The sequence below is a fragment of the Cibotium barometz genome, chromosome 6 (assembly GCF_041138505.1).
Source record: "Cibotium barometz isolate CiBa-2024 chromosome 6, ASM4113850v1, whole genome shotgun sequence".
Classification (NCBI taxonomy): Eukaryota; Viridiplantae; Streptophyta; class Polypodiopsida; order Cyatheales; family Cibotiaceae; genus Cibotium; species Cibotium barometz.
The window spans coordinates 37,213,534-37,225,970 of record NC_141051.1 but is presented as its reverse complement, the minus strand read 5'-3'; the positions used below and the strand labels follow the sequence as shown (position 1 = coordinate 37,225,970).

Genomic DNA, 12,437 nt, shown 5'->3' with positions numbered 1-12,437 from the left:
GAATGGGAGAGCACAAGATCATGATCGGCTGCTTGCTGAGCATTTCCCCATGCCAAGGATGTGTTGGCTCCACTTTTGGTTCATATGTTTAACAAGGCAATATGCGAGGGTTTTCTTGGCAATTGGTCCTCGAATACCATTGTGCCCATTCTGAAGGCGGGTGGCCCCATGGACCCCGGCAACTATAGGACTATTATGATTGGTCACATTGGCCAAGATTTATGGATTGATCTTGGAGCATAAGCTCAGGAAATGGGCCAAGCAGTAGAGACTCAAAGCACTAGGGCAAGCAGGTTTTTGAAGAGGACACTCCACACTGAATCACATTTTCACATTACGAGGCATCATTGAGGTGGGGAGAGCTCATGGGCATCACATACTGTTGCTTTGTGGATTTCCACAAGGCTTTTGACACCGTCCCACGGGCCAGATTGATGAGGAGACTACAGGATATGGGAGTACCAGTCCTCACACTGTAGTACAAGTCCATCACTGGTAAAGTACGAGCCCCAGGGTGACTCAGATGTCATACACAGCACTATTGGAGTGAAACAGGGCTGCCCCCTGTCTCCTACTCTCTTTGGGCTATACATCGATGAGATTTCTGACTACATCAATAGACAGGGAGGACCAGGAGCACAATTGGCAGGAGTCTTGATACCTATCTTATTGTATGGAGATGGCATTGTCCTTATCTCTGATTCACCAGAGGATGCATTATGGCTTTTTGCGAGGATCGGGACCTCACGACGATGAACCTTGGGAAGATCAATGTTATGATCTTTAACACGTTCCCACAATGGGTAGGCAGATCCGCACCTCAACTTACATATAGTGGGCAGCCCGTGGAATATGTGGCCTCTTTTGTATAATCTTGGGATCACTTTTGCCGGGCCCCAATTCTCTATGCAGAAGGCAGCCGAAACCAGATTGATGCGAGGGCATGCAGCTCTAGGCTCACTTCAGAGGCATTGCTCACATACAGTTTCAGGAGCAGAAGACAAACCTCTGGCTGTTTGACACATTAGTCATACTTGCATTATTGTATGGAGCTCCCATTTGGGGTCCTAGTTTACACCACAGGAGGAGACAGAGAAGGAAGTCAACTATGATAGATACAAGAGAGGTATACGATGGGTGGAAGCCGATGGATAGGCCACTAGTGATGATGATCTCGCACATGATCAGGAGTAAGCCTTCAGTGCCACATGAGATTGAGCGAGCGGAGATGGGGCCTGCCCCTATCATGACAAAGGCTCTTTTCCAGATAGTGACATACTAGCACAGATTATGGGAGCTCCCACTAGATAGATACCCCCAGCTTGCCCTAGAGTCTTCGAGACAGCAGGCACTTGATGGAGACACGCAGTATTGGTATGCACACGTGAGCACTTGGTTTGGTATGCATGGCATGCAGATGGGAGCACTCCCACCATTTCAGTACGGCATAGAGGCACCTTCCTTTGCTCTCAGCCACACAAAACTGAACAGGGTGATCAGGAAGGACATTGTGAGATTGGATACTTAGAGGACCTGGCATCCACCCCTCCAACCCCTAGGGACGAAGATGGCTTTCTATAGAGACCATCTTCTTCACATGACAGAGGACAGCTTTATCATACGCCCGCACTACATGGATACACATCTCTCATTCGGGGTGTGGGGTGCGATTAGACAGATCCGCACCTCATCCCACTAGTTGAGAGTGGAGACAGCAAGATATTGTCAGAATACGCAGCGGAGATGATGACCAGATCTGGGAACACAAGAGCAAAAACGCAGGTAGAAAAACAACACAAGAGAGAGAGAGATGTAGGCGTGTAACTCTGCTCTGATATACACGAGAAGATCCCGAGGAATGATACAAATGAGGTATGGGGGCTGAGGACCTATATATACCTCCCTAGAAGGGCAGTCGGCCAGCATAAAGAAAAGCCCACGACTGATAAAAGATCCCACGACTGCATAAATGCAGTCGGCCAGCAAACTGGTGCCCACGACTGATCAAAAACAACGTGATGGCCATGTCCTCTGACGATATCTCCTTCCCAGCCTGAAGAACTTCCTGCTGAAGAGCCTGCAGCTTGTTAATATGCTTCCACATCGTCGACGACTTTGCAGGGCTCATAACCCGCATCTGTACTTCCAAGGAAATCCTCTTCATGGGCGATACCCTGTTGTAAAGTGAGGCCAAATGCTGCCATATACCTCTGGCCAGCGTCATATGCTTTACATGATTGATTACCTGCGATGTATAGGTCCTCAGCCCCCATACCTCATTTGTATCATTCCTCGGGATCTTCTTGTGTATATCAGAGCAGAGTTACACGCCTACATCTCTCTCTCTCTTGTGCTGTTTTTCTGCCTGCGTTTTTGCTCGTGTTCCCAGATCTGGTCATCATCTCCGCTGCATATTCTGACATGGTATCAGAGCCCTAGGCTCTAGATAGGTCTTGGGATTTGTGTGAGCAAGAGGGGGATTGTTTTGTGGCTGATTGGTGGACTGTTTTGGGCTGATCGGGAAGAGGAGAAGCAAGAGGAAGGCGGGCTGATTTGCTGGATAGCCACTTGCAGGTTTTAGTTCTTCTTTGTTCCCACCCACCCACCCTTTTCAGAGTACATCCCCGCTATGGCAGATCTGTTTGAGATGGCTGAGAGACATGTGAAGATCCCGACACTCCCCACGTTCCCGGTGGACCGTCAGTTGGACGGGAGCAACTACGGCATATGGAAGGTGATGATGGAATCCGTTCTGGAGTCCTACGATCTCGCCGATTTCGTCGTTGTTGGTGTTCCACGGCCGGAAGTAGAGGAAGGGGAGTTACCGTCAACCCGAAAGGACCGGGAGGCCCAGACACAGATGTGGGATCGTGTCAACGCCAGGGTCCGTTCGTTTATTTTCCTCATCTGCATATACCTCCCTAGAAGGGCAGTTGGCCAGCATAAAGAAAAGCCCACGACTGATAAAAGATCCCACGACTGCATAAATGCAGTCGGCCAGCAAACTGGTGCCCACGACTGATCAAAAACAGTCGACCAGCAGCAAGAGTGCCCACGACTGATAAACACCCAGTCGGCCAGCACTGTACTGCTCTTGGCACCCTCTGGCAGCCCTCCCAAGCCTCAGAAAAAATGGGGAAAATAGGGGAAAAATACGGAGAGTGGGGAAAAATGGGAAAACACCTCATAAGGGCGGGCACACCCACAACAAAGGCCCTGGTGTATAAATCTAGACAGGAGATGACTTCTAACAGATATGGGCCAAGAGCAGCTGCACCAGAGGACACGACATGCCAACTTTGCCATACAGAGGTTGAGACAGAGGCTCATTATATATACAGATGCCCAGTATACTATGAGATCAGGAGGAGGTTCCACTTGGACCACTCTCTAGGATCATGGATTTTCCAGATCAAAGATGCCTTGGACTCTTTCTTCTGGTGCTCCACAAACACAAGGAATCCCTATAGTGGCTCAGATCAGCTGCACCCACCTGAGGACCAGCACAGCTAGCTCTCACTGACTTCTTCCAGACTAGAGCCTTGAGGGCAGATCCACCCACTCCCCCTAACCTCCAAGCTGATGCAGGAGCCCGTCCGGCCGAGAGGAGTGACATTAGACAGAGCCACCGAGCTATGCAAAGCCTGGCGCCCCTAACATAGCAGCTACCACCCACACTCACTCACCTCAAGAGGATCTAAGCCATCATTTCCCACCACTACAAGACTTTCTCCTGCCCTGTAGGCTGTTAGCCTCCCTACAATGGGTACCATGATGCAGAGCCCTACACAAGATATTCTTGGCTAATGCGAGAGCTTGAGGCTCTTTGTTTTTTTCACGGATATTTTCTTATAGTTTTGCTTCCAGTACCATGATGATGTATTCCATAGACATGATGTAACATTTTGGTCTCATAGGTCATTTTGGCCTATGGCTGATCACAACATATCTCACTGTACACAGGATCATCTGCTTATCACATGTACTGTCATACGTTTTTCATTTTACTTTTTCTTTCAGTTTTCCATGGCTCAGTATATCCATGGTACCATTGTATTACTTTTAGTCTCATAGACCCTTGGGGTCTTCAGTAGACGTTAATATAACTTTCTTTCTTTCTTTCTCTCTCGCACCAAGATGAAGAGATCCCAGAAATCGGAGGCCCTGCATTCAAAACTGAATACAATCATTGACAAGATGGAGAAACACGTGCTCGCGAGCTCGGAGAAGCACCCCCTAGGCTGATGGCTGAAAGACGAGCTGAAAGTTATCGGGGACAACCTAATATGCCAGGAAGATACACAGGATAGGGAAATCAAAGAGCTCAAGGAAGCCCATACGACCAGAGTGGGAAACTGGAAAGCACAAGTTGAAGACCTCAAGGAGGAGCTACATGTGTGCACACTGCAAAGCACAAATGAAATAAGAAGGGGAAATTAATGAGGTTTAGTGGCCACAAAGAAGGAGATGGAGAAAGGATGAGCTGCGATGGTTACACCCACCCCCATCATACATCATACCTTGCAAGAGGAGAAGAGGAGGAAGGTCCGCACTCTTCATGTGAGGGTGACAATATTAAAGGAGAGGGAATCGCCCAAGGCCGACACTCTAAGCCTTTGCAAGAAACTCAAAGTGGAAGGGGCCCCTTATGTGGACACAAGGGAGCGCCCCCTCATCTTGCAATTCCTGCACCTTGCTAGCCGAGAGGCCTTAATGGACACATGGACAGCTCTCCCAGGGGAGAATATGTACCTAGGGGATGATCTTACCCAAACCAAGGCAAGGTAAAGTACAGACAGGCGAACAAGCCCAACGTGCACGAGGCCCGCAAGGGCAATGCAGAAGGACAAGCGAGTCATTATCACAGAGTGGCATCCCAAATAGGGGTGTGGGGTCTATGGGACCATACACCTCGAGCTGGCAGTTTGGAACTGCAATGGGATACTATGGTCGGACGTTGAGGGACTTAGGGAAGTTTCTACAAAGGGACATTATCTTCTTCACAAAGACCCACTAGAGCCCGGAGAGAGGCCTACCACGCATTTATGACTATGAGTGGGCATCCGCCTACCAAGAGGACACACGCATATATGGTGGCCTACACGGATCTGGTGGAGTGGCGGTACTATTCAGGACACACCTACAGCCCATGATCACCAAAGTCCGCAAGGACACAGAGGCACGCTTTATGCGGCCGAGGTTACAGGTTATAGTGGAGAGATGTACAAACATTGCAATATGTTTACTTCCCACCTAGGAAGTCCTCATATGCTTATGTGGTGAGAATCTTTAGCATCCAATTCAGATAGTAGAGAGAGAGAGAGAGAGAGAGAGAGAGAGAGAGAGAGAGAATGAAGAAGACGACACGGTATTGGGTCCCGAATACCCACTGAAGCCCGCCTCCCCCCCACCCCCCGCCCGGCCCCCTACAAGCAGGAGTATTTGCTTATATTATTCTTTGGAGAATGGTGTACAATGCTTGAGTAAACAAGCGATATGAATGCCCATATGTTCAACCGAGGTCTTTCGGAACGCTTCCCACCCACCTGGACAGCCCATATCATCACACCCATCCATAAAGCTGGATCTCCCATGGACCCCAACAATTACAGGACTATTATGATTGGCCACACCGGCCAAACTTCATGGGTCAGTACTTGAGATGGAGCTCAGAACACTGATAGAGAGACATGGGCACAATGCATCAGGGCAAGCATGGTTCCGCGGGTTATTCTCCACTTCAAATCACATATTCACCCTCCGAGCCATCATAGAGGAGGCCAGAGCACAACACTAACGGGTTTACTGTTGCTTTATGGATTTCCGCAAAGCCTTTGATACGGTGTCTCAAGCCAAACTATTGCAGAGACTTCAAGATTTGGGGGTACCATCAAACATGATCTCCGGGGGGAAGGGGGGGGGGTGTCGTCGTCATTGCATTACAGGACTCGGTCATAGGGCAGGTGAGATGCCTAGGAGGATTATCAAAGGATATCTCTAGTCTTACAGGACTTTGGTGCACAACGGGATCTCACAATAAACCTTGGGAAAACCAAGGTTATATGCTTCAACACATCCCCTCTTTTTGTTAGCAGTCATCTCCTGTCTGTATATTTACACCGGGGCCTCTGTTGTGGGTGTGCCCGCCCGATTTAGGTGTTTTCTCATTTTTCCCCATTCTCCATATTTTTCCCTATTTTTACCAGGTGTGGGAGGCTGTCCTGAGTGGTCCAGGTGATAGCCGACTGGTTCTGCTGCTCCTTATCTAATTGCATTATATGACTCGATCATAGGGCAAGTGAGATGCCTAGGAGGATTATCAGAGGATATCTCTAGTCTTACAGGACTTTGGTGCACAACGGGATCTCACAATAAACCTTGGGAAAACCAAGGTTATATGCTTCAACACATCCCCTCTTTTTGTTAGCAGTCATCTCCTATCTGTATATTTACACCGGGGCCTCTGTTGTGGGTGTGCCCGCCCGATTTAGGTGTTTTCTCATTTTTCCCCATTCTCCATATTTTTCCCTATTTTTACCAGGTGTGGGAGGCTGTCCTGAGTGGTCCAGGTGATAGCCGACTGGTTTTGCTGCTCCTTCTCTTTCTCTGTCTGGCCGACTCCAGATGTGTGGTGGCCGACAGACTGGAGCTAGCCGACTGCCATTTATGCAAGTCGGGTGTTATTTTGCTGCTGTCGGCTGTCCTTGCTGTGCAGGCCGACTGGACCATAGGGGCCATATAAAATGGCCCCTTGCCCCACACATGTATTCATTCAGTATTCAGGATTTTCTTGTGTATATATAGCAGAGTTACACACCTCTCTCTCTCCTCTATTGCTGTATTTTTCTATAGTGCACTTGCTCTTGTGTTCTCAGATTTTGTCTTCATCTCTGCTGCATATTCTGACACTTTTCACATCTCGATTGAGTTTTCACCTTCATGGCTACGCCAGTGGAGATTGCACACACTCGTGTTGTACTAGACTAATGTGAGGGTATGCTTCTCTTGCTCTCATGGAGAGAGATTGCTTCTAGGCCCATTTCCAGGAGCCGACAACCAAGATGTGGCTATTTGACACCTTGGTCACTTTGGCATTGATGTATGGAGCACCCTTTTGGGCACTTGATCTTACAACAGCCAAATGGCCGAAGATAGAGAGACCCTAGGTCATGATGCTCTCCCATATGATATGCAGCAAAGCATCGATCCCACATGATATTATCCTAGCAGAGGTTGCTGCACCACCCATGGTAGTAGAGGCACTAGATCAGAGCCATGGCCCCCTGGAGACTCTCGAGGCTCGCCCTACAGTCCTCCCAGCAACTAGGAGCAAATGGACACGAGTCATGGTATAGCCAAATAGGCACGGACTCAAGATGGATTGCCTCCCACCACTCCAGTATGACCCAGACTCCCCATTTATCATGCTATCTCAGGATGACAGGAGCCAAGTGATCAGATATACATACAAGATACCTAGATCACAACACATGAGCCAATCTCACACAAACGGCAGTATTACATGGATACTTTCATGAGGCTTACAGAGGATGGTTTCGTACTCAGGGCCAGATATCTTGACATTTGTCACCACCTGAGGATAGAGACAGGGAGAGCCATGCAGAAACCTCGTGATGAGGAGAGGATATGCACTATATGCCAGCAGGAGGTCGAGTCAGAGGACCGCTTCATATGCAAGTGCACCGTATATTATGAGATTCGAGGGAGGTTCCACTGTAACTTCAGAGAGGGGTGGATTACCCAGATCAGTAGTGCATAGGCCTCTTCCTACTAGAGCTTCATCGCCACAAGGACTCACTGATTAGGGGGTCGAGACCCCATGGGAGACATCCACCCTAGCCCTGAGACCCCGTGGGAGACATCCATCCTAGCCCCAGGCAACCACCACTCTGATCTTCCGACCACGAGAGGATGCCGCACCAACCATGGATGACATACCCACAACAGCCTCATCGAGCCACACATTCTCGAGTGCCTGACCTCCCACCACACCCCACTCTAGTGTGACTCTAGATCGGGCCACGGCACTACAACGAGCCCGATGTCCCAAACACCCTCGACCTCACCGATGAAGTGGTACATGGATGATGAGGTATGGGCAATGCTATTTATAGTAAAGGGGGGTGCTGGTCGGTCACCATAAAGGTGTAGGCCAGCAGCCAAGACAAAAAACCCCAAAAATATAAAATATAAAATAACCATAAAGTCCCTTTTTAGGGCTAGAAAAGTGATGTTTCTTCACACCCCCTCTTAGGCCAAAAAGGGACCATGAGAGAAGATGAAAGAAGATGAAGTATGCCAGGGTCCCACACAAACACAATGGCAAAAGGAATGTATCCCCCTCTGGAAACAAGATCTGATAAAGTCGGAGAGGGCGATCGTGATGGCAAAGGTGGTGTGGATGAGGTGATGTGCATGGGTTGATCATCTCCCAAAGTATGATCTTGAACAGGATCCTCCACTGAGTAAGAAATCCCAGTCCCTATGAGGTCCAGATCAGAGTTTGGAGAAGCATCTTCTGGTGAGAAGAATCGGTCCTCCGGGAGTGCAGGTAGACAATCCATGCTGTGTGCTCTCGAGGTCTTCAATCCCTTTGCTCACGATTGCTTTGATACCATGTGAGGGCAAAAGGACGGAAGAACCAAATATACAAGAGATCGGAGTAAAACCATACAGCATGAAATATGTGAGTAAATATATATAAAAAGGTGAGTGCAGATATGTACAAGAGCCCTCATATGAGAGGTGACTCTGAGTAGAAAGAAGACCAGTCCTGAAGCAAAGAAGGACGTCAGAGCTGAAGCACGGTCGATAACGAAGGTTCGCATCGATGTGAGGCAAAGCACTCCGAGGTGATAGTGGCAACGGAAAGAGGTAACGTCGATGACAATGATGGTGGTACAGTCTCTAATGACACGGGTGTTGCGTACCTGAAGCAAAGAGGGCTGCCATCCCGAGTGGTGCAAGCTTTGGTGACGCAAGTGCTGCGTATCTAAGCAGAGAGGGCTGCCGTCCCAAGGGCTATGCCAAAACACACAAGATATGCTGGATGTGAGCCCTGATGTATGCGCTGAAGAAGGCTGAGATAAACGCTAATATAAACCTTGACGTAAGCATGATGTAACCGTAGATGTGGGCTGATGTGAGCTGCAGCAAAACGCAGATGTCTGCTGAAGCAAAACGTAGATGTAAGCTGATGTATAAACGCTAATATATGCTCTGATGTAGGCATTGACATACGCTGAGGTGAAACGCGGATGTGAGCAGAAGAAGCCCTAAAGTAAGCGCCTGAAAACAGCCTGATGTTGGCTGATGTGAGCCCTGAAGTAGGCGGTCTAGACCAGCAGAGGAAAACACAGATGAGAGCCTCTGCTTGGAGGCGGCCAGATGGTACCTGATATGGCGATGAAGTGGTACATGGATGATGAGGTATGGGCAATGCTATTTATAGTAAAGGGGGTTGCTGGTCACCATAAAGGTGTAGGCCAGCAGCCAAGACAAAAAACCCCCAAAAATATAAAATATAAAATAACCATAAAGTCCCTTTTTAGGGCTGGAAAAGTGTTGTTTCTTCACATGGACAGCCGTAGCCACAGCCTCTCCCCAAAGTGGAAGAGGACGAAGTGTTGCTTTTGTGGGACACAGATCTGTGTGAATCCTCTGTGCTAAGAGGTCTTGTGTGTTGCCAAATTGGACATACAGGTGTATTCCCCTGGCTGGTTTTGTTGTACTCAGGTTTACATCTTTTTGAATTTGAATAAAGAAATACCGAAAGGGGCGCCAAGTTTTGGGGCCAACAGGTGTCGATTTCATTTCAGTTTTGGGGCACTCTAGCTCCAGTTTATTTTGTTTCTTATTTGGACTACAAGTGGAAGGGTGACCGCTATTCTACCACACTTTGGTTTCTACCAGAGGCCGGTTTCACCAAATCTGCCCAAGATGCCCTGCCTCCAATATCCCACTTTTCCCCATCAAATCCCTATAGCCCAACGCTAGTTTCTCAAACATAGATTTCACACTTGGCTGGCAATGACACCTGTGAAATAAATGTCCGACAACACAAAGAACTCCCGTTACCTAGAAGTTTAGAACACTCGACAATAGTCTAATAAGTGTCCGAGTCACCATGTACATCATTTTATATTGCTAGTGGGTTACAAAGACGGTACCTAACAAATACAAAGAAACAATGCAAAATATGCACAATATGATGCGATTCGCTCCCCCTTGGTGGTTCATCGGTGACTCGTCCTTGGACGAGGGCTCACAAAATGCTTGGTGACCAGCCTCAAGCCTACACTTATCCTGTACAATAAGGTCCACATGGCATCGAAGTGCAGAATACACTGACGCAGCCGACCTTGTTTAAAAATGGTTGTGAGCTCTTGTTGACGGCATCCACGATTGCTTGTTGGCGAGCCTCCCATGAGTAGAGGTTCTCTTCTTCAAAGCACCCCATTGTGCTTTGCATTCTTGTTGACGTTCTTCACGTTTGTGTTCTAGGCAACGTTCTTCATGTTCTAGGGAATGGTCTTCAGCTTCCATCGTCCTTCAATGCTTGGCTTCCTCCGAATCATCATAGGAACGCAACAATTGTTTTGCGAATGCCCTAAGTGCTGAGCAATGGAGTGCAAGAGTGCCATGAGAGGATCCATGGTAGGAGTTCTTGAGGTAGAAGTACTTGCAGCAGGAACTTGAGAAATCTCAACTTGGGGAATCAATGGTGCTCTATCCATGGTCGAATGATCTTCTAAGGAGGATTGCTTTTTTGAAGTATCCATAGTAGGTAGCTCAACGAGCCTACCAGAGCGCAATAAGACCATCCAGCATCAAGTGGACTTGCTCTTGCGGGTTCTTGCCCACAACACGATAAACCATCCACAATTTAAAAAAAATCAGCATCGTCTTTGTGGGACACTCCTACAGGATCTTGCTTGGGACAAAGTAAACCATCTGTTCAACATTGTACACTTACCCTACCGAAAAATGTGTCGTAGAAACTTTGTGAAGAGCTACCAAGACAACTTCCCATTGTGGATGGCAACAAGCACAATGAGCATCAACACTTGTATGCCTATCTTCTTTCCTACAAATCACGTGGACACTTTAGTTGATTGTGGTGACATTTTAGAGGATAGTGTGCATTTGATTAATGATGCATCCATTAGCACACTCGGGATTGGTATACTCATTAACACACTGAGCATCGACACTTCTGTGCCTATCTTCTTTCCTACAAATCACGTGGACACTTTAGTTGATCGTGGCGACCTTTTAGAGGATAGTGTCAACAAAAAAAGCAATTACAGCATTAGCCACGGTCAGTCCCAACTGCTTCTCCAGTCCCTAGTGCAATTATCACATCAATGGCAACAAAAAAAACATATTTTTCTTGACATAAATTCATAAAGGATATGGACAATCATACCGGAGGGAGCTGAGGAGGTAGTGGAGCCACGCCTGAAGATGCTGTGGGGGGAAACTGATCCAACAGACATGGCATGTACATGACTTCAAATCCCTGAAAGCCAGACTTTCCATGCATGGTCTTTACTGCTGGTCCCAAGCCACACACCACAAAGTACTCCATGATCCGTCCTGCCATCCCCATAGCTTTTACAAGATCTGGCCCAAAAGCCTACTTGAACTGAAATTGGGTATCCAAGCTATCGAGCTCTAGACACTGCGAACACTCAAGCCGCATTTCCGGATGCACTCTGAAACTGGCCTGTGAATCCCACACCTGCCACGATCCAGTGCCAAGGATATGTACAGCCCGATCTATGCGTGCAACACCCTTAATACATCTGCTGTTTAGCTGATGTTGCCAGGAGAGGGGTGTCTAGGTTGATGAGTGATATTCCCCCTAAGAATCCAGGAAATATAGGAGCTAAATCATACTAGTAGCCCGAGGGTTAATCCCGTTTGCTTATCATATTAAATACACAAGAAAGCGAGAAATTAGCCTACATGAGGCTCTTACAATGGGGCAAAGCCACAAAAAGGTATTTGACTTAATGCTGTCATTCCATTTGGCCGTTTATCTCTATATATAAGGAAGAATTTCATGGGCTATATATAAGGAAGAATTTCATGGGCCTACCATGTGGCAAGAATTGGGAGGCTCGGACACACAGTTTGGAGGTTCGAGATGGGCTAGGCTCCCACTCGTCAAAGACAAACGAGGTTACTCGTTTGCCTTAATAATGTCATGCCATTGGCGAAAAGGCCAAATGGCATTGCCAAGTGCTAGCTAGCTCCAAACCACCGCCAATCTAGGGCTTTGCAAATCCCCTCCTCCCCTTCCCTCCCCTCCCTCTCTCTCTCTGTCTCTCTCAGAGAGAGATGACAAAGATCAGAGCTCAGTTTCACAGAGAACGTGCGGAGCGACTGGCTCGCTTCAGAGCACACCCAGG

General features: G+C 48.0%; 1 protein-coding gene across 2 annotated transcripts in view; it reads right to left on the bottom strand.

The window, feature by feature from the left end:
• Window positions 1–12,195, bottom strand: part of SCD1 (stomatal cytokinesis defective / SCD1 protein (SCD1)) — a 194,191-nt gene extending 181,996 nt beyond the window's left edge. Inside the window, exon 1 of one of the 2 annotated variants that reach the window (XM_086799538.1) lies at window positions 11,450–12,195. In XM_086799538.1, the coding sequence (XP_086655664.1) occupies window positions 11,450–11,632 (183 nt within the window). In that variant the 5' untranslated portion in view covers window positions 11,633–12,195. The remainder of the gene's footprint in view (window positions 1–11,449) is intronic. The other variant, XM_086799539.1, reaches the window with a different exon arrangement.
• Window positions 12,196–12,437: the final 242 nt, after the last annotated feature.